The following is a 27,100-nucleotide window of genomic DNA, read 5'->3' as shown; positions in this document are numbered from 1 at the left end:
AATTTAACTAATAAATCTGAAAGGTTTATGAAGAGGGGCAGTATCATATAAAAAGACCTGAGAACAGCTTGTTTGTTGGGATGCTGATATACAACTTTGATATGCATGTGAAGATGATAGAGAGTGTTTAGATACTATTTTAATACTGAGATAAAGCTCTTTCTTCAAATAGGAGACAATTAAAACATTGAGCCATATTCTAAAACTGAAGGGGAAATAATGAAAAAATAAATGATACTCACCAATGACAGTTAATACAGTGATTATTCTGTCAACACTGCTGCTGCTACTGCTGATCTTCAGTTTATACTCTCCAGAGTCTGTGTTTCTGATGTTTGTGATGGTCAGAGATCCAGTCTGATTGTCCAGCTTCAGTCTGTCTCTGAATCTCTCTTTACATTGATCATCTGTACAGATCTTACTCTGATCTCCAGTGATTTCAGTGATGAGAATGTCATTAAAATACCATGTCATCACATCATGTGGGTTGTTTATTACACCAGGATCTAAAGTGACAGATTCTCCTTCCTTCACTGACTTTCTTTTCATTTCATTTTGTTCAGCAGCAAAAACACCTGAAACACAAACCAACAGATGATTGTAGAGTATTCTCTCAAAAAAAGATAGGATAGATAATTGGAACTTATGAGCATAATATAAAAAAAGTGAAAAATGAATTCAGTGCTCTCTCAAAAGCAACATTTGTCCACACTGTGTACATTGAACATACTTTCTGGAAAGTTAAAAATCTCATGATATAATAGACTAATTTCAAAATATTTAAAAACGATAATGTTACAATAAGAAAGTCTTCAGCAGATCACAACTGCAGAATGTCACTCCTCTAACAAAAACAAAGATATGATTTAAAGGTGATAGAGAGGATTTTTTCGTCGACTGAGAAACCAAAGACTGTTACTGAGTTTTTGAAATGAGCGCATGCGTAAGAACAACCCCCCTCCTTCGAAGGAACGCCTCCCAAAACTCGTAAACACTCGTATTGGAACACAAGTGTTTACCACCGGCATTCGCTGTGTCGTATTAGTGGATTCATTATGTCGGACTCACCGCATGTAACTCATAATCTGCAGTTGTTACTCCTGTCGCCTGACAAAAACATTGCATGCGGCGCCTGTGGAGTGTGGAAAGTTACTGGAGCGCGCAGCCGCGCTCGTCTCTCACAAGGAACGTCACGGCAGTGGGCTGATGTTTTTAAGGTCCTACCTCGTGCACAGATTATGTATATTAATATTATTACTTTCAGTGCACCTAATAAATAGTCTTTTATCAGTTAGTAAAGACAATTTCAAGTAATATTGCAAAAATGTATAAAACAAAACATTCTCTTTAGCACCTTTAAAAATAACCTGCTTTTAAACATTTGATAAATTACTCACCATTGACAGTAACGTTGAAGATCTTTTCACTGAATCTGTTGCTGAAGATTTCTAGTCTATATTCTCCAGAGTCTGTGTTTGTGATGTTTGTGATGGTCAGAGATCCAGTCTGATTATTCCCCTTCAGTCTGTCTCTGAACCTCTTTTTACACAGATCATCTAAACAGATTTTACTCTGATCTCCAGTGATTTCAGCAACGCGATCGTCATAAAAAAACCACTTAATTCTGTTTTGTTGGTTCATCTTAAAACCAGAGTATAGAGTGACTGAATCTCCCTCCATCACAGTCACTGACAGTCTGCCTGAACCAGCACCAGATGAACCTGAAAAAGAAATGAACAGATATCACCTCTGACGAACTGGGACACAAATATACAGGTGCTGGTCATATAATTAGAATATCATTAAAAAGTTGATTTATTTCACTAATTCCATTCAAAAAGTGAAACTTGTATATTATATTCATTCATTACACACACACTGATATATTTAAAATGTTTATTTCTTTTAATTTTGATGATTATAACTGACAACTAAGGAAAATCCCTAATTCAGTATCTCAGAAAATTAGAATATTGTGAAAAGGTTCAATATTGAAGACACCTGGTGCCACACTCTAATCAGCTAATTAACTCAAAACACCTGCAAAGGCCTTTAAATGGTCTCTCAGTCTAGTTCTGTAGGCTACACAATCATGGGAAGACTGCTGACTTGACAGTTGTCCAAAAGACGACCACTGACACCTTGCACAAGGAGGGCAAAACACAAAAGGTCATTGCAAAAGAGGCTGGCTGTTCACAGAGCTCTGTGTCCAAGCACATTAATAGAGAGGCAAAGGGAAGGAAAAGATGTGGTAGAAAAAAGTGTACAAGCAATAGGGATAACCGCACCCTGGAGAGGATTGTGAAACAAAACCCATTCAAAAATGTGGGGGAGATTCACAAAGAGTGGACTGCAGCTGGAGTCAGTGCTACAAGAACCACTACGCACAGATGTATGCAAGACATGGGTTTCAGCTGTCGCATTCCTTATGTCAAGCCACTCTTGAACAACAGACAGTGTCAGAAGCGTCTCGCCTGGGCTAAAGACAAAAAGGACTGGACTGCTGCTGAGTGGTCCAAAGTTATGTTCTCTGATGAAAGTAAATTTTGCATTTCCTTTGGAAATCAGGGTCCCAGAGTCTGGAGGAAGAGAGGAGAGGCACACAATCCACATTGCTTGAGGTCCAGTGTAAAGTTTCCACAGTCAGTGATGGTTTGGGGTGCCATGTCATCTGCTGGTGTTGGTCCACTGTGTTTTCTGAGGTCCAAGGTCAACGCAGCCGTATACCAGGAAGTTTTAGAGTACTTCATGCTTCCTGCTGCTGACCAACTTTATGGAGATGCAGATTTCATTTTCCAACAGGACTTGGCACCTGCACACAGTGCCAAAGCTACCAGTACCTGGTTTAAGGACCATGGTATCCCTGTTCTTAATTGGCCAGCAAACTCGCTTGACCTTAACCCCATAGAAAATCTATGGGGTATTGTGAAGAGGAAGACGCGATATGCCAGACCCAACAATGCAGAAGAGCTGAAGGCCACTATCAGAGCAACCTGGGCTCTCATAACACCTGAGCAGTGCCACAGACTGATCCGACTCCATGCCACGCCACATTGCTGCAGTAATTCAGGCAAAAGGAGCCCCAACTAAGTATTGAGTGCTGTACATGCTCATACTTTTCATGTTCATACTTTTCAGTTGGCCAAGATTTCTAAAAATCCTTTCTTTGTATTGATCTTAAGTAATATTCTAATTTTCTGAGATACTGAATTTGGGATTTTCCTTAGTTGTCTGTTATAATCATCAAAATTAAAAGAAATAAACATTTGAAATATATCAGTGTGTGTGTAATGAATGAATATAATATACAAGTTTCACTTTTTGAATGGAATTAGTGAAATCAACTTTTTGATGATATTCATAATTATATGACCAGCACCTGTACAATAAGAAAGAGTTTCAGTCATATTTCTGTCCCTGATAACACATGCAAACAAACAGCATAAGAACATCACTGAACAGTTTCATGGACGTTCATAAAAGTGCCACACCCTGTGTATCTGTTGGTGCAATCAAGCAAAAAATTATTATTGTATATTTTCATAGACCCATATGAATATTCAATACTGAATATAAAAATCTCTATTAATATATTACCTTACAAAAAAAAGCCTTTGACTTCAATAAACCGCTTTAAGTTTATTATAGGGTCTTCCTCACTTCCACACTCAGAACATTACAAGAATCCCTTACATAAATTAATCATTATTTTATTATAGTAGAAATGTAAAAACCATGGTTTATTATAGTAAAAGCATAATAGTAAAAGTGTGGCAACCATGTTTTTTTTGGCAGATTGATTATTATTTGTACAACTGCAGGTTTACTACAAGTACACTCTAAAAATGCTGGGTTAAAAACAACCCATGTTTGGTTGAAAATGGACAAACCCAGTGGTTGGGTAAAATGTTTGCCTGACGTGCTGGGCAGTTTTTGTTTAAAAATGACTATATGTCTGGCTTAAACTGAACCCAAAATAGGTTGGAAATTAAAAATCAGACACATACTAGTGCCAACAGTAACAATTAAAAGGTGAAAATTTTTTAATAAGCAATGTAATAAATGTTCATTAATTATTATTCCAATTTATATACTCCAAGACTTGATCTATTTATTTATATAGATCAGTGAACTCGACATTATGACGTCATTTTTCAACATTTAGCGACCAGTTTTAGCTACATTCAGTTGAAAGTAGTTGTCAACACTGTCCTCATTGTTGCTGGTCAGTCGTTGTATGTGCTTCCCTGTCTTTTTTGGATTATCTTTGTTTTTGTATTTTAATAAAACTTTGCTAGGTTTGTCAGTATTTGACCAAGCATAGGTTATTTTTTTACTCAGCATTTTTAGACTGCATATTTGAACTATGGGTAGGGCAGCAAAACAATTAATGTGTGGCTAGAATGGATGAACTACAATAACCATGGCCTGGTTTCATTTTTTGTAACACGGTAACTGTTAAAAACAACTCCCAAATGTATGGGACATCTTACCTTTCACAAACAAAATGTTCACTGTAGTCCATAAAAATAAAGAAAACATTTTCACAGTCAAGTGAAAACTAAAAACAAATTACATAGAAACAAAAGCTTCAAATGAAAGCAGCCCGGAAAACAACAGGTCGCAGTAGATACACGTCATAGGGTGGAGACATGACCACATGCCACAGCCACAGCCACAGCTGAATATCCCATTTCTCTCCCTTTTGGTATATACAAAGATCTATTTGGCCACAGAATAACCCTAACCCATGATCTCCTTTTTTATTTATTATAGATATGTTGTCTACTTTGGTTACTAATGATTTATCAGTGAAGGAATTACATGTATGTAAAAACTTGGGCAATCAGACACCTAGTGTCAAGCACATGTAATTGCAAACAAGGAGGAAGCAGGACCTGAATGCAGCAGTAACAAGTATTTAATAAAGATACTCAGGATTACAGGATCAAATGAACAAAACAACTAACATATGCGTAACAAATTACAGACAACTGAACCGACAGAAACACAGGGCTTAAATACACAGATACTAATCAAAGTAACGAGACATCTAACATGGGAACTGATGAACAACAGGTGATAGGAATCAAACAATCAGACATACTGGGAAACTGGGTCAAATTAAGAGGAACACAGGCAAACATGAGCTGAAACTAATAACAAGGCACAAACAAAACAACAACACAATGAAAACTAGACTAGAAAACACAAAAACTGAACAGAACCGTGACAGATAGCAGATGACAACCCCTTATTTCTTTCAAAACGTTTGGTGTCTTTGCTGCTGTTAAAGGTTTCAAACTGATTTCAGGGTTTCTAAACCAACAAGAGCATTAATCAGTGTAAAATCTGTTTGTTCTCCAGGTGTGTTTGGTGACTCAGTGTCAGTGATAATAACAAAATAACAATCCCATCAGCAACCAGACTCAACAACTGGACATCAGTCAACTCTGTCACACATGTGAAGGTACAGTGATATTATTAATGATTTACGCTGTTATATAGTGTTGATGGACAGATTCAGTTACACTAATGGCTCATTTTGTCCATTACAGATCAAGGCCTACCTTTAATGTACATAGAGCTGATCTCTGCTGCTGCTGCTGCTGGATCTCCATTGATTGAATCTGCAGGAAATGTAGAAAAACAGGTCAGAGCAAACAATTAACAGGCAAAAATAAATAAAACATAAATATTAAAAACATTTTAACATATCTTGTTAATGCAGTTGAAGGACAGAACTGATTTAGTATTGTGTAAACCATGAAAAAAAGTTGATGCAGTCAGTTAGTGTTGAAGTTCACAGCTACAGGCGTGGGTTTATCGACTCTAGCGTCATCATTATTTCTGCGGTTGATCATTATCCTGAGAGGAAATATTAGCAGCCGTTGGTTGCTTTGTAGACATGCTGCAAAAGTGTCTTTGCTGTTGCTTTTGTGTGAAAGACATCATTCTCAGCACAGAGGCTGTCGAGATGAAACTTTAGAACATACTTTGATGATTTAACTGTTTAAAAAGTCCTGATTTATGTAATTTCCTCTTCCTGCTTCATATCAGCACCATAGTTTTTTCAAAACAAAAAGCATTAATAAGGTTTTGTTATTAAGAGAAAAACAAGATTATTCAGAGAGAAAGATATCCTGTTGCACCAGCAGGTTCCTGATTGAGTTTGTGTTTCCTTTCAGAAATCAAAGATGGAGCCTGTGTATGAAAATGTTCCCAGAAAATGATGATCAAATACTGTATCTATACTAGAACTTATGTTAGAGCTCATACAGGACATTAACACATCAACACAAATTAAAAGTTTAACATATCACAGTGTTCAATACACTAAAGAAAATAAAAATGTTTTTAGCAAGGACTTAAAAATAGACAAGGAAGGGGCCAGCCTAATCTCTAAAGGCAGGGTTTTATTCGTTTATTCTCAGCAGGATATGTCTCTTTGTATCATATCTTTTGGTGTTATTGTGATGTCTGAAATGTTTTTATTTAGTGGTTTGCTAGAATAGCTTATACCAGTGGTTCATGATCCTGGAGGTCCCCCAATACTGCATATTTTGTATCTCTCCTTTGTCTGACACACTCATTTCAGGTCTTGGAGTCTTGATGAATGAGCTGATGATCTGAATCAGGTGTGTTTGATTAAGGAGACATGGAAAACATGCAGTGTTGGAGAGGCTCCAGGAATGTGTTTGGGAACCCCTGGCTTATACGGAAACTTAAAGGGCACCTATGCAAAATCCACTTTTACATAGTGTTTTGGACAAAATGAGTTGGCAGTGTGTGAACATCACAACCACCCTACAATGATAACAATCCGCTCACTCCTTTTTTTTTAAATCCCCATTAAACGAAAGCAGTCTCACTAGACATGCCATTTTGATTCTCAGAGCAGTGTGATGTCACACTGCTCAGGCCCCGCCCACGGCCGCTGACTGACAGTCCTAAATTACCATAGTTTCTGCCCTCAGATGGTCCTAATTGCAGAACATGAGATCAGGGGGCGAGGCTGAATCCTGATCCAACTCCTCCCACTTTACATATGAGAAGTGTCTCACTGCAGCCTGTGGTATGCATTCAACCCCGCCCACATCCAATGTGTGATGTCAGAAACCAGGGCTGCGTTCAGCCCTGACAAAACGTTGCAAAACGTTTTTTAAACGGAAACGGAGGTGCGTTGAGCACCCTGTTCTGACGACGCAGGAGTTGCAACTATGGCAGCTGAGAAGGACATTCTTTGTGTTCTTTTTGAGGTATTTTTGGAGCCTGATGAAATGGTTTTAAATACGTGTTTAATACTACAAAATGCACTCGATGTTACAGTCACTGCCCTTGCCGTCCAGAATAAAAGAGAACATCCCAATCGAGTGAAGATTTGTGGAAACTTCTAATTATTGTTCTACAACATTTGACTTGCACTTCATGATGAAAAGACAAACATTTCAGGTGAAGGATAATCCACTTCTTACCTCCAAGACTGTGTTTATCTATATTATTTTTTATTATATATTTTACTATATTATTTAGGCTTATCAATATTGCTGATCACTGTTGTTGTGCTATATATATGATATTGTAATATTTACCAACTATACTCCTCTGATTATAGAAAAGTTTATTAAAGTGTCACATCACAATACAATAGCAAAATATATAAGTATAGTATTTTTATGTTACATTAATACCCATTGTGCGAGCTGTCTCTTTAATACCGCGTGTTTTATATACATCTTGCCACTGATTGGGCTGACATTTCTGACACACCCACCAAACAAGAGAAAATGTGTTGCAGGAAACATGTCGTTCAACCCCGAAAACGTAGCAAAATGTTGCGCACCGGTTTGAGCTTGAACGTGCCCCAGGCCAATGCCATCCTGCAGCCGATGTCAATCATTGAATTCTTCTTTTGGCTGGTTGCACCCAGAGGTGGGAAGTCCAGGGGTCAGAGAGTAAAAGTTCTGCCATATTTTTATTCCACCCACTGAAGCATTAATGAGATAAATAAGTGATAAATTGAGTGATGATTGAGCATTATTGAAGACACCCGATGATAACAAGCAGAATCACCAAAGGAGAAAATCACTATTTTTAAGTTACCATCATCGAGGTCAGGGTTTGTTTTAGTTGGGCTCTTTACCCTTGACTTTTTAATATCAGATTTTGTTTGGATAGTTTTAAATGCTTTAAACCAACCAGACAAGCAAAGTTAAAAGATGATCAGGTGGTATTGGTTATGTTTTCACATAATCATTATTTGATCTGAATCACTGAACTCATTTAGAGCCCAATCTTTGAGTTAGATTTACATTATTGATTACAGCAGCACTGTGATTCTACAGCACAAGATCAGCTTTATCAGTAATTTTTTTTTTTTTTTTTTTTTGAAGTGCTCCTTATCACAAAAAAAAAGGATTTATTTTAGGTACACACAGACATCAAGAATAAGCCTGTGAATCTCAACAATGGTGAGAATAATAAAGCATGTTCAAATCAAATAATGATTATGTGAAAACATAACCAACACCACCTGATCATCTTTTCTCTTTGTTTGTCTGGTTGGTTTTTAAAAGTCAAGGGTCAAGAGCTCAACTAAAACAAACCCTGACCTCGATGATGGTGAGAATCACCATGAGAATGAGAATCACCTTTGGTGATTTTGCTTGTTATCATCAGGTGTCTTCAATAATGGTCAACCATCACTCAATTAATCACTTAATTAGCTCATTAATGCTTCAGTGGTTGGAATAAAAATATGGCAGGACTTTTACTTTCTGACCCCTGGACTTCCCACATCTGGTTGCACCATTTGTCTCCTTCTCTCGCAGTGACACTATTCCACAAACCTTTAATAATTTAATCAAAACAATATTAAATCAATGTTAATGTGTCAACATTAACCTCATTGAATCAATATCACTTTTGCACCCGCAATTAATATTGATTTTTTTTTTTTTTTGAAATTTCAACAACAACAACAAAACAAAAAAAAAAAACCCCAAAAAAATCAATGGTAATGGCATTGAATCAATGTTACAATGTGATGTTGATTCAACATCATGCTTGAACTCTCAGAAAATGAAACACAACTACAACTGACTTAAAGCCACACAGCCTGAAATCAACTGAAGATAAAAGAAGACAATAAATCTCTCAAGATCTCAGCAGAAGATCTTTTTGAGAATTAACAGAGGTTTAGATGTTGATGTTTTATTGAATATGTTTGGTCACCATTTTGGTGATCAGTGTTTTATTTAGTTGGTCAGTTAGACTTTTTTTTTTTTTTTTTTTTTTTGCACTTTAAAGGTCAAGATTCAGAATGTCTGATCTGTAGCAAGAAAGTATTGTTGGTGAATGTAACTTATTACAAACTCACACAAAAAGCCAAGAGTCAAACTGCCCAAATTCTCTGGCTGTTTTAACTGTTTCCAAAACACGCTTGTTACAGCAAAAATTGCAAAATAAATTCAGATCAGATGAATTTGGTTATGATGGTGATTCAATCATCATGGAGTGTCTTGATTTACTGATCCTCTCCAGAGACTGAACTCTGAGTGTGTTAACTGTTAGTTTTGCATTAAGTAACTGTTAGTTTTGAGCAGTGTTTTTAGACTCACGCAGAAATCATGCATGAATCAGTGTATGAACCTCAACAAAGGTAACAAAAAACAAACAAAAAAGTAGCTTGTTTTGTGATGCTCAGGGTTGATCTGTTTATTTGAAAATGTTGTCACCATTGTTGAGGTTCATATGCAAAATCTTGATTTCCGAGAAATGATAAAAACTTTCAAAATATCAAAGCAGGACAGGATTACATGCAGTATCATAGGGTTATAATAATGTGAGAGAAATATAATATTCAGAGATCAGTGAATAAAGCCACTGTATAACAAAGAAATCATCAACAATAAACAACTAAACCCGTTTGATCAGTTTTTTTTTCTCACATTTGTTTTTTTTGTAACAAATGTGCTTTAGAAACACAGTTACAACAATTAGAGAAAAAATAAAGTTAAAATGTCAAGGGTCAGGAGCCCACCTAAAGCAAGCACTTACCTCCGTAACAGTGACATTTATAAATTTTAATAAAACAACAACACCGCATTAAGATGATTTGTATGAAAGAAATAAAGTGGTTTGTAATAAGTGAAGATCTAGAGAGATCTGTTAGTGTTTAATGTTGTTTCTGTTATCTGAGTTTTGTGAGGTTATCATTGTGCTTGAGAGTCTGTGCTTCAGTCAATAATGAGCCAGATACACTGATGTTATGCAGCATGTTGATTTATTTAAAGTGTTGGAAACTTTTTCCTCATTGAAGCAGAGACCAGGAGACGTTGGGATATCTTTCAAGCAGAAGTTACTCTTTATTGAGAAACACGCTGTGCGTCGCTGTAGTCATCCAAGTCTAACTAAGGCATTGTACTTGGTAGTTCATATACATTCAAGGGGGAGGGATACATCGAGCAGAGGTGGAGACAATCTAAACAAAGCATGCCGATGCAGTGCAAGAATCAGCCCATTCCCTACATTTCCCAGCCATGATCTAATCAGCATAACTGTGTCATTCAAATGCATAGGTGCTAATCCAATCAGTCTGACAGTATCACCCATAGTTTTACATTATCATAGAGACAAAGGCATCGCTGTATCTTGAGCTTTAGAGCTTGTCCTGCCAAATGGTCAGGAAGTGCAGGAAGACAAAAGGTTAATGTTACAGACACCTGGGCTGCCTGCCTCAATCTCCTTAGAATGTCATTATCTTTACCTTAACATGCTAAATATAATATACTCCACCTTAGTAATTCATGTGAGGTTATGTCAGGATGTAGGATCAGCAGATCTTAAACAGATTATTAAATTTGTAATCCCACAAAATACAGTAACTATGTGTAGTATCTGATGCAGTGATACAGTAGTTACATTAGCTTATGTGCTGTTGTCAGCTAATGACAGCAAGAGATGTCAATTTTAAAGAGAAGGTTTCATAATCCAGGAGATACCTGTAAAGTGTTTTTTTTTTTTTTTTTTTTTGGTAAGACAAAATTAGTTTTTGTTTGAACAGCAACTTTTGTTAATCAATTTGACGCTCAAATTTTCAATTCAATTTTTTTGACAAGGGCAGCAGGGACGTTCTGAGAACATTTCCAAATAAAATATGGTTCCCTAAACATTCAGAGAACGTCCTGAATGTTCTGTGAAGGTCTGCCAAATAATGTCCCCTAAACCTTAAATTGAGCTGAGACATGATTACAGAGGGTTTTTTCACACTACCTGACTGAAAGGCCTCATTAATATGCAAGTCATTTCAGGTCATTATTATGTGATTATTTTGTCTTCTCAGGTGTAAATGGCCCATTATTCATGATGATTCACGCCTCCACGCATACTGTGTTTCTTGACAAAAAGTGACTTACAAAAACTAAATCAATATATTGTTTTATATGAAGGAGTAGGCAGCATAATTTTTACATAATTCTGAAGCAAAAACTCTAGTCTACAACCCCCAATACCCAGAAGTCTTATGAACACAGATTTAATATACTTTATTTGGCCTTATTTCAGTGACTTAAGTTTTTTGTTTTTTTTCAATAACCACGCATAAATGTTATTCCTTCAAAAACACAAACATGTACATACATGTTCCTCACATATTATGGTAGCCTAGTTTGTGCTGAATACAGTGTAATGACACTTGTGTCATTAATGTGTTTATGAACAAATGAAAAAAGCACAAATGTCAGGGTATGTCAAAACTTCTCCAGGCCCCAAATCAGCCTCAGACTCCAGAGGGTTAAAAGAACTCCACATTGTGAACGCCTCTGAACATACTGGGAACATTACTAGACAACATCCTTAACTCCAGTGGGGACGTTCTGAGAATGTTCTGGGAACGTAAAATTTCTAGCAGGGAAAGTGCCTCTATTATGGATTTCTGAAAATTACCTTTCATGTAGTGTGTAACATAGCTCTAAGTGAATGAAAACATCCTGCAAAGTTTTAAAATCAGAAAGCACCATATATAAAGTTATTGTCTCTCAAAAGCAAGTCAACTCTGAGTCAATTAAACGAGTTGTTTGTAAAAGAGGTAAAAAATTAGGTCAAATTAAATGTATATTATGAGAAAACAGAAGTGCTTTTTGATCTTGCATGCATTTAAAACTGTTGTAGGAGACACCTAAAACAATATTACGAACCTTAAAAAAGGCATAATAGGGGCACTTCAAACGATCAACCATCACATCCTGGCTGTTATGGTTGACAAACCAAGTTGAAATCTTCATTCACTTTTCATTAGCATCCACCAATGGAGTTGTCTTCTGATCAGGAGACAGATTTTCTACTCCACCGTTCTCCTGCAAGAAAACAGTTTTGCAGAAGGTAAAAGAAATCAATAGCCTAGCGATTTACTAACACAAATTCAAAACACAAAAGACAAAACATATGGAGTTGTGATGTTTGCAGAATGTTTGGTGGACTTCTTTTGTTTGGAGAACTTCTGACAAGAGATCAGAGATCATTCCTTCATACAGAATCTCTTCAGATCCTTCAGATTTCAAGCTCCATGTTGGTGCTTCTTCTCTTCAATTCACTCCACTCATTTTCTTTATGGTTCATCTGAATAAGATGTCCAGGACCTCCAGCAAAACAAATAGGCCCACAACATCCAGCAGCATATTTTTCAGTGGGCATGGGGTACTTTTAATCCCCATGTGCACCAAACCCATCTGGTGGGTTTGCTGCCAAAAAGCTCATTTTTAGTTTCATCTGACCACAGAAACAGATCCCGTTTGAAGCTCCAGTCTTGTCTGACAACTGAATATGCTGGAGATGGATGAGCGAGGAGGATTTTTCTTGAAACCCTGGTATTTGGTATTTTTTTAGGCTTTCTGACCATAAGACTCAACTAATTTCTGCAATTCTGCAGCTGTGATCCTTGGAGAGCCGTTGGCCATGCAAACTCTCCTCCTTACTGTGCATTAGGACACTATAGACACACGTCTTCTCCCAGACAGATTTGTAACATCTTTAATTGATTGGATCTTCCCTGATGATGGAAATGGGGATTTTCAATGCGTTAGCTTTTTTCTTATAGCCATTTTCTATTTTGTTAAGCTCAGCAATCTTTTGCTGCAAATCTGAACTATATTCTTTGGTTCATCCAAAAAAAAAAATAACTCAAGCATATTTAGTTGTCAGACAAGACTGGAACTTCAAACAGGACTGGCTTTTATGGTCAGATGAAAGTCAAAATAAAAAGAGCTTTTGGCAGCAAACCCACCAGATGGGTTTGGTGCAAACAGGGATAAAATGTACCCCATGACCTTGGATAAATATAATGCTGGATCTTCATTATTGTGGGCCTATTTTTTCTTTCATGGATTCTAGCAAATATACCAACAAATAAAATAAAAAAAATCAAACTGAAGATAAAAGACATTAAACCTCTCAAGATTTGATTAAACAACTCCATAAACAGCATTACCAGCTACACTTATTACTAACCAGGGGTGCGTTTCCCAAAAGCATCGTTAGCCAACTAACATCGCAAGGTCTGTCGTTACTTACATAGTTCAATGATTTGGTGTCTCCCGAAGCCATAGTTCAAACAAACATTCGCAAACTTGTGTGGTTGGAACAACAGCTCTCAAGCTGTAGTTAGAAGCATAATTTCCTGTTTTTATGACCTGTGGACTTAATACATCGTTATCATGAACAAAATAAGCAAGCTGACATTAAGTACAATGTATATATTTTATTTCAAATATATACAAATGTCATTTACATATATTAGTTTGTCAAGAGATTTAAAGCACCATTTTTGAAGAGTGTGCATGTGCGTACGTGCTCTAGTACATAAGAACAAGTGTTTGATTTAATCTGGAAATAAAGAAAAACAACTAAGGAAATTGAGAATTACTCCTCTTATGTGTCACAGACATACCAGTCTCCACCCTCAGCCAGTCACAACGCACCCAATCACCAGAATACTAATCACCGGCACCTGCACCTCATCAGCACTCATCAGTCACAGTATAAGAAGCCCACACTCACACACACTCACTGTCCGGTCTTGTTTGTATCATACTTACCTGTATGCTTACCTTAAGGACTCCAGACGATCTACTTACCTGTCTCCAACATCTCCTGTTTCCCTCGTGTGCTTCTCCATCTGTGTGTGAGTGTTCCAAGTCTCCAGCATCGCCGTGCTCCAGCATCATTCAAGCTCCTCATTCCTACGACCACAAGAAGGACAGTATTACCACTCTGCATTCCTCCATTCATCATTCCTGCACATTATGCTCACCTGCACATCTGTTAAACTCAACTGGTATCAATAAACATCACTGTTTGTTTTACTCCTGCCTCCGACTCTTCTGTGTTGTAACAGAAGACCGGACCAAACAACCGATACCAGTATGAGTCACCGGGATCCATTCCAAGAGCTCGTAGATGCCCTACGTCGAACACTCACTCCTCAACCACCGTCACCATCACCCACCGTTGCTTCAGCAACCATCACCTCCACTTCTTCACCTGTGATTCACGCCAGTCCCATGGCCAAACCAGCGCCCTATTCAGGATCGGCGGAGGATTGCAGCGGATTCCTCCTGCAATGTGAACTGGTCCTGGAGATGCAACCACACCTCTACACTGACGACAACAGCGAAAATAGCGTTCATCATCTCTCAACTACAAGGCAAAGCTTTACAATGGGCAGATTCTCTGTGTTCTCAGAAAGGTCCTGCTGTGCAATCATACTCCTTCGTCTCACACTTCCGTGAGGTCTTCGGTAAACCTGTCTCTGACTCGTCTGCTGGTGAGAAACTTTACAATTTAAAGCAATGTTCAATGTCTGTCAATGAGTATGCTTTGCAATTTAGAACGCTGGCCGCTGCAAGTGGATGGAACGAGCAAACTCTCATCATCTCCTATCGTCAAGGTCTGGAACCTAGAGTGCGGTTGCATCTTGCTGCATACGAGGATTCCATCGGCCTCGAACGCTTCATCCAGCTGTCCATCTGTGTAGGCTCTCGTATGCAGTCATGTATCGAAGAACACCAGGGCCAGTCACTTCCCACCATCTCCCTCCGTCGATCCGAACCCGTCAGCGCTCCAGAACCAGCCAGCGAATACATGCAAGTGGATGCTTCCCGACTCTCTTCTGCTGAACATCAAAGAAGGCTGACCCTGAATCTCTGCTTATATTGTGGTGCTCCTGGGCATGTCATATCTGCATGCCCCATTCGTCCTCCTCGTCCCATGGTGAGTGCTATCATTCCCTCCATTAAGAAGATGAAACCACTCACTACTATTGTAAACCTTACTGCTGCTGATGTATCTGTTCCAGTGGTGGTGCTCCTCGATTCAGGGTCAGCAGGAAACTTCATCTCCGGCTCCCTCTGCAGACAGCTCCAGCTCAAAACCACGCCCTCTCCGACTATCTACCAAGTCCACTCCATCACGAGCAAACCCCTTAGCCGAAGAAAGATCAGTCGGTGCGTGGGTCCTCTTCAGTTACGTGTGGGAATACTGCATATCGAAGAAATTCACCTGCTGGTTCTGGAGGAATCCACCTCTGACGTGGTTCTGGGGCGTCCGTGGCTAGAGCAGCACAACCCTACCATCTCCTGGCGTACGGGCGAAATCCTGAAGTGGGGCGAAACCTGTTTCTCCAACTGTTTCTCCGAGTTTCCTGTTCTCAAGTCTCCTCGTGCGAATGATCTCTCCCTCTGTACCACCTCCATCGAAAGTCCTGTTGAGAAACGTTCCGTGGATATTCCAGCCTGTTACGCCCCCTTCAGTGACGTCCTCTGCCCACAAAGAGCCTCCAAGCTGCCTACACACCGGCCATGGGACTGTGACATCGATCTGTTACCGGGTGAGCCAGTGCCCAGGGGAAGGATTTAGCCCCTGTCAGTACTGGAGGAGAAGGCCATGGAGGAATACATCAAAGAGGCACTTGATCAGGGTTACATCTGCCCGTCTACTTCCCCAGCTGCTTCGAGTTTCTTCTTCGTGGCGAAAAAGGACGGAGGCTTGCGGCCCTGTATTGATTATTGTGCACTCAACAAGATCACAGTCAAGTTCCGGTACCCCCCTTCCTCTCGTCCCAGCAGCTCTAGAACATCTCCGTGGTGCCACTGTGTTCACCAAGCTGGACCTCCGCAGCGCGTATAACCTCATCCGGATACGCGAGGGGGACGAGTGGAAGACCACCTTCGTCGCGCCCACTGGCCATTATGAATATCTCATCATGCCGTATAGCCTGGTCAACGCCCCCTCCGTATTCCAGGATTTCATACATGAGGTGCTCCGGGAGTTTCTCCATCGATTTGTCCTGGTCTACATAGACGACATACTCATCTACTCCCGAAGCCTGGCCGAACATCGCCACCACATTGTGGAGGTTCTCCAATGACTACGACAGTTTCATCTCTTCCTGAAAGCTGAAAAATGTTAATTCCACCAAACCTCAGTCCACTTCCTCGGTTACAACATCGATCACAGTGGCATCCGGATGGACGAGGGGAAGGTGGAAGCAATCAAGTCCTGGCCCACTCCATCCACAATCAAAAAACTCCAGCACTTTCTTGGCTTTGCTAACTTCTACCGCCGTTTCATAAAGAATTACAGCTCCATTGTTCATCCACTCACCAATCTACTCCGCAACCAGCCCAAGTCTCTGTCCTGGACTCAAGAAGCCACCAATGCCTTCGAAGCCCTCAAGAAAACCTTCACCACCGCTCCCCGCCTCGTCCACCCAAACCAAGATCTGCCCTTCATTGTAGAGGTGGACGCTTCCACCACAGGTGTGGGAGCGGTATTATCTCAGCAGCAGGGGACACCAAGTAGACTCCATCCATGCGCCTTCTTCTTCCGCAAGCTCAACCCGGCGGAGGTCAACTACGACATTGGTGACCGCGAGCTCCTGGCCGTCAAACTTGCCTTGGAAGAGTGGAGGCATTGGTTGGAGGGAGCAAAGCACTCCTTCATGGTCCTAACAGACCACAAGAACTTGGAATACCTGAAAGCTGCAAAGAGACTTAATCCCCGTCAAGCACGCTGGGCCATGTTTTTCTCCCGATTCGACTTCTCAATCTCCTATCGTCCTGGCTCCAAAAATGTGAAGGCAGATGCCTTGTCCCATCTCCACGCTCTAGAAGAAAATGACGAAGAACCTGAAACAATTCTCCCCGAATCCATCTTTGTGAGCCCCATCTCCTGGTTGGAAGAGACCTTACCCTCCTCCAATGCCTCCACCAACACTCCGCCGGGTTGTCCCCAAGGCTTGCAGTACATCACAAGGACACAACGCACTCCACTGATTCACTCTGCTCACACGTCACTAGGCACTGGCCACCCGGGGGTCAATGAGACCCTTTCGCTGCTGAAGGAGTGCTTCTGGTGGCCCAACATGGCCAACGACGTCAGAAGGTACGTGCAGGGCTGCAGGGTGTGCGCCATTTCGAAGAGCCCTCGCCATCTTCCAGCCGGCAAGCTTAATCCTCTGCCCATTCCTGAGTGACCCTGGTCACACCTGGGAGTGGACTTCATTACGGATCTCCCAGCTTCTGTCGGCCACCACGACGTCGGGGTCCTCGCCCCTCAGGAGCGGGCCGTGGGAGGGGGGGTACTGTCACAGACACGCCAGGCTCCACCCTCAGCCAGTCACAACGCACCCAATCACCAGAATACTAATCACCGGCACCTACACCTCATCAGCACTCATTAGTCACAGTATAAGAAGCCCACACTCACACACACTCACTGTCCGGTCTCGTTTGTATCATACTTACCTGTATGCTTACCTTAAGGACTCCAGACGATCTACTTACCTGTCTCCAACATCTCCTGTTTCCCTCGTGTGCTTCTCCATCTGTGTGTGAGTGTTCCAAGTCTCCAGCGTCTCTGTGCTCCAGCATCATTCAAGCTCCTCATTCCTATGACCACAAGAAGGACAGTATTACCACTCTGCATTCCTCCATTCATCATTCCTGCACATTATACTCACCTGCACGTCTGTTAACCCCTTAAGACCGGATGGAGCGTCGGCGTGTCTCTCTTTAAAAGCCAATAAAAATTGAATCCATACAGGTAGCACAAAAATTCTTTTTGCATACAAAACCAGAGACTTTAATCTTTCATATCAAGCCAACATGCTTCTGTTGCGTTGTTTTCACCCTCTAATGAGTCTGAGTAATATGTGTTTACAACAAAAATAGCACAGCCGCTAACTGAATACAAGTATGTATATTTCACTTGCTCATAACTTCATGAAAAATGCACAGATCATAGAAAATTGCACATCAATATTTAAAGCAGATTCTCAAGATTAAAATGAATCCAAAATCAATATATTATAATAATATATATATATATATATATATATATATATATATATATATATATATAATATATTGCGGTGATCACAGGATATTACTCACGGAATGATTTAACATACTTGGCTAAAAACATGTCTCTCATCTCTCCGGGATGCTGTGTGTATCCAATGTTCCCGGACCCATCCATGTTCATTTTCCAACGTGGAATAACACATAATAGATATCATTTTAAAGCTTAGAATCTTTTTGCATCATCTTTTTAATGCATCTAACCATTTTGAAAAACTCCTAACGAGTGCTGAGAAGCACCTCTAAACCTGAGTTTACCGCCCGTTGGCGCCACCTGGCTGCGGAAAAAATGAACAACAATTTTTCAAACTATTCTTTATGCTATCACCACGAAATTTGAACCAGATGCAGCTTACATATAGGAGAGCATCACCAAAAAGCGATCTTATTGTGTTCCTGAGTTACTCCATGCGAAATAAAAAAAAAAAGAAAAATTATTTTTAAAAAATTATATATATTTTTGTCTTTTATCAGCTGTTTCTCAGCAAGAAATTGTCCAAATGTAATGTAATTTATATTTTCTTAAAATGTTTTCTATCAAATGATACCTACCTTTTGACTCTCCTTGCTAGAGTTTTGGAGTTATGAGTCTTTACTTTTGTGTGTCGCTCAGAAAAAAAAGAAAAAAAAAAAAAACTCTAAAAAGGCCTTCAGGTCTTAAAGGGTTAAACTCAACTGGTAAACATGTTTGTTTTACTCCTGTCTCTGACCCTTCTGTGTTGTAACATTATGCAATGTCCATAATTTATAGCAGAAATTCTAGCATTAATTCGATCTCAGACGGATTCATTTAAAGAAGTTACTACTCCACCACCTGTGTGACGTAATTCACCAACATGTTTGAACGACAGGTTTACGTCAATACGGTTTCGGGAAACAGTCATGACTAGCTAGTTGATTTGTTCAACGATGCATCGTACTATGGCAGTTCAGCAGCGAGTTGCATCGTTGTTCGGGAAATGATTGACTTTATTTCTGTCATACATCTACAGAAGTTCTTATTGAGAATTAACAGAGGTTTAGATGTTGATGATACATTGAAAATAATTTCTGGTTGAAGTCACCATTACGGTGGTTACTGCTTGCTTTAGTTAGGAAGTTTGACTCTTGACTTTTTAGCATTTCTTTTTCTCTAGCTGCTTTAACTGTGTTTGTTATGGCACTAACAGCAAAAGAAGATGTGATCAGATGATGTTGGTCTGATGATAAGGATATAATCATCATGTAATAGTCTCATTTACTGTTCTCACTCAGTCTAGTTTCTGATTATATAGGTTATGTTTTAAGAACTGCACATCATTGATTACAGTAGCCCTGTAACTGCACATCTTGATATTCATCCCTGGTGACCATAACTTGAAAAATATGAACTCTTCAGGAGCCCGACTAAAGCAAACACTGGTCACCACAACGAGTACAAACCAAACTATTATTAATAACAACTTATGTAGACATATGACAGAAATAAAGTCAATCTTGTGAGTAATAAGTGAAGCTGGTAATGCTGTTTGTGGAGTTGTTTAATCAGATTTTCAGCAATTTAATGTTTTTTATCTTCAGTTGATTTCATCCAAGGCTGTGGCTGAAGTCTATTGTAGTTCTTGTGTTTCTCTTTTCTTCTTCTTCTTGTTTTACGGCGGTTGGCATCCAGCGTTTTGGTGCATTACCGCCCCCTTCTGTTCTGGAGTGTGGATCAGAAAATAGGTTTACAGACTAATCATCCACCTTCCCCCATTCTCCCCTGTTCACACATACACACACTTCTTCCCTGACAATAATACTATTTATACAACTAGCTTCCTTAATACCCCTATACCTATTCAAATCCTATCAAAAACCCCTGTTTCTCTTAAAAAAAATTCATAAGAATTCTGGGCTGATCCCTACATTTTGTGCTCAATAACCCTTTTAATGTGATGTCTTGTACCCCTGTCTCCCTCAGCTTGTTCCTCATCACCTCTCTTTGTGTTTCATACCTACTACATCTCAAGACTTCATGCTCTACTGACTCCTCTTCTTGACAACCTTCACACTGACCAGTTTCATGTTTCCTTATTATCTTAAGTGTTTTATTTAATAGACAGTGTCCCAATCTTAACCTAGTTAACGCCATTTCTTCTCTCCGATTTCCACAACCAACTCTTGTCTCTTTAACCTGAATCTGGATTTGATATAAGTGCCTCTCTATCCCACATTACTGGCCACTTTTGATTTATTTTCTCCCATATCACACTTTTAAGCTCTGCTTTGCTGATACTTACTTGCATTTCTATGTTTCTTTTTAATAACGCCCTTTTTGCTAATCTGAATGCTGAATCTGAGCATATCAAAACTTTGTCCAGTCCTGTCTTTTCCACCCATCTTAATGCAATTAACATTGCCAGCATTTCCACAGTATATACCCCTAACATATTAGATGTTCTTCTATTGATCCCTATTCCTTTATTTGGTACCACCACCCCCAATCCTGTTACCTCTGACTCTGGTTTCTTAGCACCATCCGTATAAATCTTGATATACTCATTATACTTTTCCACAACTCGGTTTTTGAACACTCTTTCCAAATTAATATCCTCCTTTGCCTTCCTTTTTTCCTCTAATACATACCAATCTACCACAGGCCAAACTAACTTCCATGGAGCAATCTCTGGAAAGACTACAGTGGAACTTACTTCTAGTTCTTTTGCTATATCATTTCCAATCCGGCCAAAATTCTCTTTTAGATTTTTCCCATACTCCCAGCTGTCTTGCAATACTTCTTTAGTGGGATGTGGTTTCTCTTTTCTTCAGATTCTGCTAGTTATCATCAGGTGTCTTCAATAATGCTCAATCATCATTTAATTAATCAATTACCTAATCAACTTCAACACTGCTCTGGTGTTACTTATAACACTCTGAGTGTGAACTCACATAAACCCTGAGCAGTGTTAATTTAACATTGGGAAATTTGAATTTTGAAATTTGTAAATGTAGTTTGTAAATGTACTAAATTATTTTACAGATTGTTTTATGAGACAGATTCAGTGCTCATAGTATCCTACCTGCAATGTGACTGCTCTGTCTCCTGATACCTGTTTGAATACAAATTACTTTGGATAATCAGAATAAAAATACATAATACATAAAGACTTGTTTAGCACAATAAATCTTATATTTCTGTCTTGTTAAATCAGCTTTTTGTAATACTCACTTCTCCTTAATTTTTTGTGCAATGCAGTAGAAAAACACAGCAGCGGCTGCTCCAACTATTATCAGCAGGACAACAGAAACACATATTTTTGTTACTGATGAACCTGAAAGAGAAAGTCATTAATACTAGAGATTGTCTGATAATCCATTCAGTATTTAACAACACCTTGACTGATATTTACACCTTTATGATATTAAATTTAACTAATAAATCTTGTGAGTTTGAGGAAGAACAGTTAAAACAGCATCACAACACTGTCAGATTTACACCAAACAACAGCGTTTAATGGATAAAATATCAAATTTGATGCATTTTTCATTTTTCATTTTGTATTGATGCTGATATACAATTTTGATATGCATGTGAAGATGATAGAGACTGTTTAGATACTATTTAATGTTTTTTTTTTTTTCACATTCTAAAAATGTGAATTTTTCACATTGCATTCTAAAACTGGAGGGGAAATCAAATGAATTAATAAATGATACTCACCAATGACAGTTAATACTGCTAATATTCTTTCAACACTGCTGCTGTTGTTGATGATGATCTTTAGTTTATACTCTCCAGAGTCTGTGGTTCTGATGTTTGTGATGGTCAGAGATCCAGTCTGATTGTCCGGCTTCAGTCTGTCTCTGAATCTCTCTTTACACTGAACATCTGTACAGATCTTACTCTGATCTCCAGTGATTTCAGAGATGACAATGTCATTAAAATACCATGTCATCTCATCATTTGGGTTGTTTATTACACCAGGATCTAAAGTAACAGATTCTCCTTCCTTCACTGACTTTCTTTTCATTTCATTTTGTTCAGCAGCAGAAACACCTGAAACACAAACCAACAGATGATTGTAGAGTATTCTCTCCAAAAAGATCATTAAAATAGATAACTGGAACTTGTGAGCTTAATGCAAAAAAGTGAAAAATTAATTCAGTGCTCTCTCAAAAGCAACATTTGTCCACATTGTGTACATTCACTGTAAAAAATGACCGTGATTTTAACAGTAAAAGACTGTAAAAATGCTGCGGTGAAAACTGTCAATTGGTTTACAGAAAGTTTCCGTACTATATACGGTGAATAACTGTAATAGATCTAACGGTACATTTAATGTAATTTTACGGTAAAATACCATTAAATTCAGTTTTTGGAAGTGAAAAATAACAATTCATTGTAAAATTTACAGTGAAAAACCGTAAACTGACATTCCCACAATTCCCTGTGTGACACTTCACATTTGATATATTTTAGTTGAAATAACTCTGTTTCTTCTTAGTTTTTCTCATTTTTTTCTAATCAGTTATGTACATTAGGGTTTTATGTTACATCTAATGTTTATTGCATTTTTAAAATTTCATGCATGTTACCATGATGGTGTTTTGTGTGTGTGAATGACACTGTGTGCACCTTCTATATATTAGTATTGTCCTCCTCAGCTTGTGGAAAATCTGCTTGTGATGAACTTTGATTCATCATGTGACTCTCATCACCACTGTGTTTGGTGACTGTCAGTGTATTATAAAGGTACAAAACAGATATTAGTACTTCATTAGATGGGTAAATTAACATTATATCAGTTACTGAAATGCGTTATTTTACCGTAAATTTAACAATTTTTTTTTTTTTTACGTTGCTACTGTATTTGTTTTACGGTAAAGTTCTGGCAACCACAGCTGCTGTTTTTTTACCGTAAATTTTACTGGAATTTTTTTTACAGTGTTGTACATACTTTCTGGGAAGCTAAAAATCTCATGATATAATAGACTGATTTCAAAATATGTAAAAACTATAACTAATGTTACAATAGGAAACTGCTGTCTTCAGAATGCCACTGCTCTAATAAAGACAAAGATGTGATTTAAAAATAACCTGCTTTTAAACATTTGATAAATGACTCACCATTGACAGTAACGTTGATGATCTTTTCACTGAATCTGTTGCTGAAGATTTCTAGTCTATAATCTCCAGAGTCTGTGTTTGTGATGTTTGTGATGGTCAGAGATCCAGTCTGATTATTCCCCTTCAGTCTGTCTCTGAATCTCTCTTTACACAGATCATCTATACAGATTTTACTCTGATCTCTATTGATTTCAGCGATGCGATTGTCGTTAAAAAACCACTTAATTCTGTCTTGTTGGTTCATCTTAACACCAGTGAATAGAGTGACTGAATCTCCCTCCATCACAGTCACTGACTCTCTGCCTGAACCAGCACCAGATGAACCTGAAAAAGAAATGAACAGATATCACTTCTGACGAACTAGGACAAAAACATACAATAAGAAAGAGTTTCAGTCATATTTCTCTCTCTGATAACACATGCAAACAAACAGCAGAAGAACATCACTGATTCACACATTCATTCATCAACAAACATACAGGAGTTTCATGGACGTTCATAAAATTGCCACACCCTGTACAATTCTCAGCGTAAATGAGTACACCCCCTTTGAAAAGTAACATTTTAAACTATCTCAATGAACACAAAACCAATTTCCAAAATGTTGACAAGACTAAGTTTTATTTAATATTTGTTTAACTTATAACATGAAAGTAAGGTTAATAATATGATGAAAAATGAGTACACCCCACTGAAAGTCTCTGGAACAAAGCTACATTTTACACTACAAATGTCTAATTAATCAAGAATTCAATCACAGGTGAGTCTAATTATTCATTACACAGGTGTCCATCAGACAGTTGACTATACAAGGGTATTAAAGCCACTTCCCATTTCATGCTGTCAGCAATGGCACCACATGGAACAGAATTGTCACAAGACCTGAGAAAGAAAGTAATTTCTTCACACTAGAAAGGTGAAGGCTACAAGAAGATCAGCAAAGCTTTACTTATCAGTCAGAATACTGTAGCAAAAGTGGTACAAAAATTAAAAAAAGATGGAACTGCAACCATCTCACAGAGACGTCCAGGTCATCCATGGAAGTTAACACCTCGACAGGAGCGTCTTCTGATGAGAAGGGTTGAAGAAAATCCACATGCAAGTTCACTGCAGTTATCTAAAGAAGTAGAAAGCCAAACTGGGCTGACTATTTCCCGTGACACAATACGGCGTGCACTGCAGAGGAATGGCATGCAAGGGTGCCGTCCACGAAAGAAGCCTCTCCTAAAGCCCAGGCACAAAAAAGCCTGCCTAGAGTTTGCCAGGGCCCATGCTGACAAAGATGAAGACTACTGGGACTCTATACTCTGGAGTGATGAGACCAAGATAAATGTTTTTGGAACTAATGGTTTCAAAACTGTATAGCATCGCAAAGGTGAGGAATACAAAGAAAACTGCATGGTGCCTACAGTGAAACATGGTGGTGGCAGTGTAATCATTTTTGCATCACCCTAATTTGAGTAAAACTGTGTAATCTAAGTTACACTATTAACCTTACTTTCATGTTATAAGTTAAACAGATGTTATATGACTCAACATTTTGGAAATTGTTTTTGTGTTCTTTGAGATATTGTTTAAAATGTTACTTTTCAAAGGGGGTGTACTCATTTATGCTCAGCACTGTATATCTGTTGGTGTAATCAAGCAAGTAGTGATTATTGTGTTTTCGATCCTTATAGAGTTGATGAATATTCAATATTGAATACATACATCTCTATTACATCATCTTACTAAAAAAAGCTTTTGACTTCAATAAACTGCTTTAAGTTTATTATAGGGTCTTCCTCACTCAGAAATCTACAAAAATCCCTAACAGAAATTAATGATTGTTTTATTATAGTAGAAATGTAGAAACGGTATAGTAGAAACAACCAGATCGCTGGGTTTGTCTGTATTGACCAAATGTGGGTTATTTTTAACCGAGCATGGTTAAGCTATGAGTAGTGTAGCAAAACTACGGTTAATTTGTGGTTATGGTTTGACTACTACGATAACCATGTATTTTTGGTTTCATTTGTAATAATAGTTTTGTAAGTAATGAAACGTAAACTGTTACAAACAACTTCCAAATGTATCTTACCCACATCTTACCTTGCACATACAAAACATTCAATGCAGTCCATAACAATAAAGAAAACATTTTCACACAAATTATGTAGAAAGAAATTCTTCCAACGTGTTCCAGTTTAGGTCGCAGGAGAAATACGTCATAGAGTGGCGACATGACCACAGCCACAAGTTTATAAGTCCCGTGTGTGTTTGGTATGTACAAAGATCTAATTGGCCACAGAACAAGACAGGACTGCCCATGATCTCTCTTTTTTTTAAATTTATTATAGATATGTTGTTATAATTTATCAGTGAAGGAATTACATGTAAAAACTTTAGCAATCAGGCACCTAGTATCATGCCCATGTAATTGCAAACAAGGAGGAAGCAGGACTCGAATGCAGCAGTAAAGATACTCAGGATTACAGGATCAAATGAACAAAACAACTACATATGCGTATCAAATTACAGACAACTGAACCAACAGAAACACAGGGCTTAAATTCACAGATACTAATCAAAGTAACGAGACATCTGACATGGGAACTGATAAACAACAGGTGATAGGAATCAAACAATCAGACATACTGGGAAACTGGATCAAATTAAGAGGAACACAGGCAAACATGAGCTGAAACTAATAACAAGGCACAAACAAAACAAGAACACAATGAAAATTAGACTAGAAACACAATGTTTGGTGTCTTTGCTGCTGTTAAAGGTTTCAAACTGATTTCAGGCTTTCTAAACCAACAAGAGCATTAATCAGTGTAAAATCTGTTTGTTCTCCAGGTGTGTTTGGTGACTCAGTGTCAGTGATAATAACATAATAACAATCCCATCAGCAACCAGACTCAACAACTGGACATCACTCAACTCTGTTACACATGTCCAGGTATGGTGATATTATTAATGATTTACTCTGTTATATAGTGTTGATGGACAGATTCAGTCACACTAATGGCTCATTTTGTCCATTACAGATCAAGGCCTACCTTTAATGTACATAGTGCTGATCTCTGCTGCTGCTGCTGCTGGATCTCTGTTGATTGAATCTGCAGGAAATGTAGAAAAACAGGTCAGAGCAAACAATTAACATGCACAAATATGAATAAAACATAAATATTAAAAACATTTAACATACCTTGTTAATGCAGTTGAAACCCAGGAGGAAGACAGAACTGATTCAGCATTGTTTCAACAAGCAAGTTGTAAGAAGTTGTTGCAGTCAGTTAGCGTGATTGAAGATTACAGCTACAGACGTGGGTTTATCGACTCCAGCATCATCATTATTACTGTGGTTGATCATTATCCTGAGAGGAAATATTATCAGCCATCGTTTGCTTTGTAGACGTGCTGCAAAAGTATCTTTGCTATTGCTTTTGTGTGAACGACAATCATTCTCAGCTCAGAGATTGTTGAGATAAAACTTTAGAACATACTTTGATGATTTAACTGTTTAAAAAGTCATGAGTGATGTCATTTCCTCTTCCTGCTTCATATCAGCATCTGTTCTATATGGTAATTTTTTCAAAACAAAAAGCAT

At 38.4% G+C, this 27,100-nt stretch overlaps 2 protein-coding genes and 1 long non-coding RNA gene across 4 annotated transcripts in view; 1 reads left to right on the top strand and 2 right to left on the bottom strand.

Moving 5' to 3' along the window:
• LOC125271626 (junctional adhesion molecule C-like) overlaps positions 1 to 5,765 on the bottom strand; it is a 75,856-nt gene extending 70,091 nt beyond the window's left edge. Inside the window, exons 1-3 of one of the 2 annotated variants that reach the window (XM_048195741.1) lie at positions 5,571 to 5,765; positions 1,398 to 1,721; positions 243 to 575 (exon numbers count right to left, since the gene is read on the bottom strand). In XM_048195741.1, the coding sequence (XP_048051698.1) occupies positions 243 to 575; positions 1,398 to 1,721; positions 5,571 to 5,583 (670 nt within the window). In that variant the 5' untranslated portion in view covers positions 5,584 to 5,765. The remainder of the gene's footprint in view (positions 1 to 242; positions 576 to 1,397; positions 1,722 to 5,570) is intronic. The other variant, XM_048195742.1, reaches the window with a different exon arrangement.
• Positions 5,766 to 21,392: 15,627 nt separating this feature from the next.
• Positions 21,393 to 26,822, bottom strand: LOC125271624. Its single transcript, XM_048195740.1, has 6 exons — positions 26,699 to 26,822; positions 26,550 to 26,609; positions 23,506 to 23,829; positions 22,099 to 22,434; positions 21,607 to 21,709; positions 21,393 to 21,487 (listed from the first exon to the last, which is right to left on the bottom strand). The coding sequence occupies exons 2-6, from the start codon at positions 26,560 to 26,562 to the stop codon at positions 21,454 to 21,456; spliced, it is 810 nt and encodes a 269-aa protein (XP_048051697.1). The 5' UTR covers positions 26,563 to 26,609; positions 26,699 to 26,822; the 3' UTR covers positions 21,393 to 21,453.
• LOC125271625 lies at positions 25,787 to 26,837 on the top strand. The gene is made up of 3 exons (XR_007185668.1): positions 25,787 to 26,449; positions 26,538 to 26,632; positions 26,712 to 26,837. It is a non-coding gene; the product is annotated as an uncharacterized LOC125271625 (long non-coding RNA).
• The last annotated feature ends 263 nt before the right edge of the window (positions 26,838 to 27,100 follow it).

Source organism: Megalobrama amblycephala, linkage group LG7, assembly GCF_018812025.1.
Source record: "Megalobrama amblycephala isolate DHTTF-2021 linkage group LG7, ASM1881202v1, whole genome shotgun sequence".
In the NCBI taxonomy this organism is placed as follows: domain Eukaryota; kingdom Metazoa; phylum Chordata; class Actinopteri; order Cypriniformes; family Xenocyprididae; genus Megalobrama; species Megalobrama amblycephala.
Note: the sequence above shows the minus strand (reverse complement) of the source record. Positions and strands in the feature narration are given on the sequence as shown.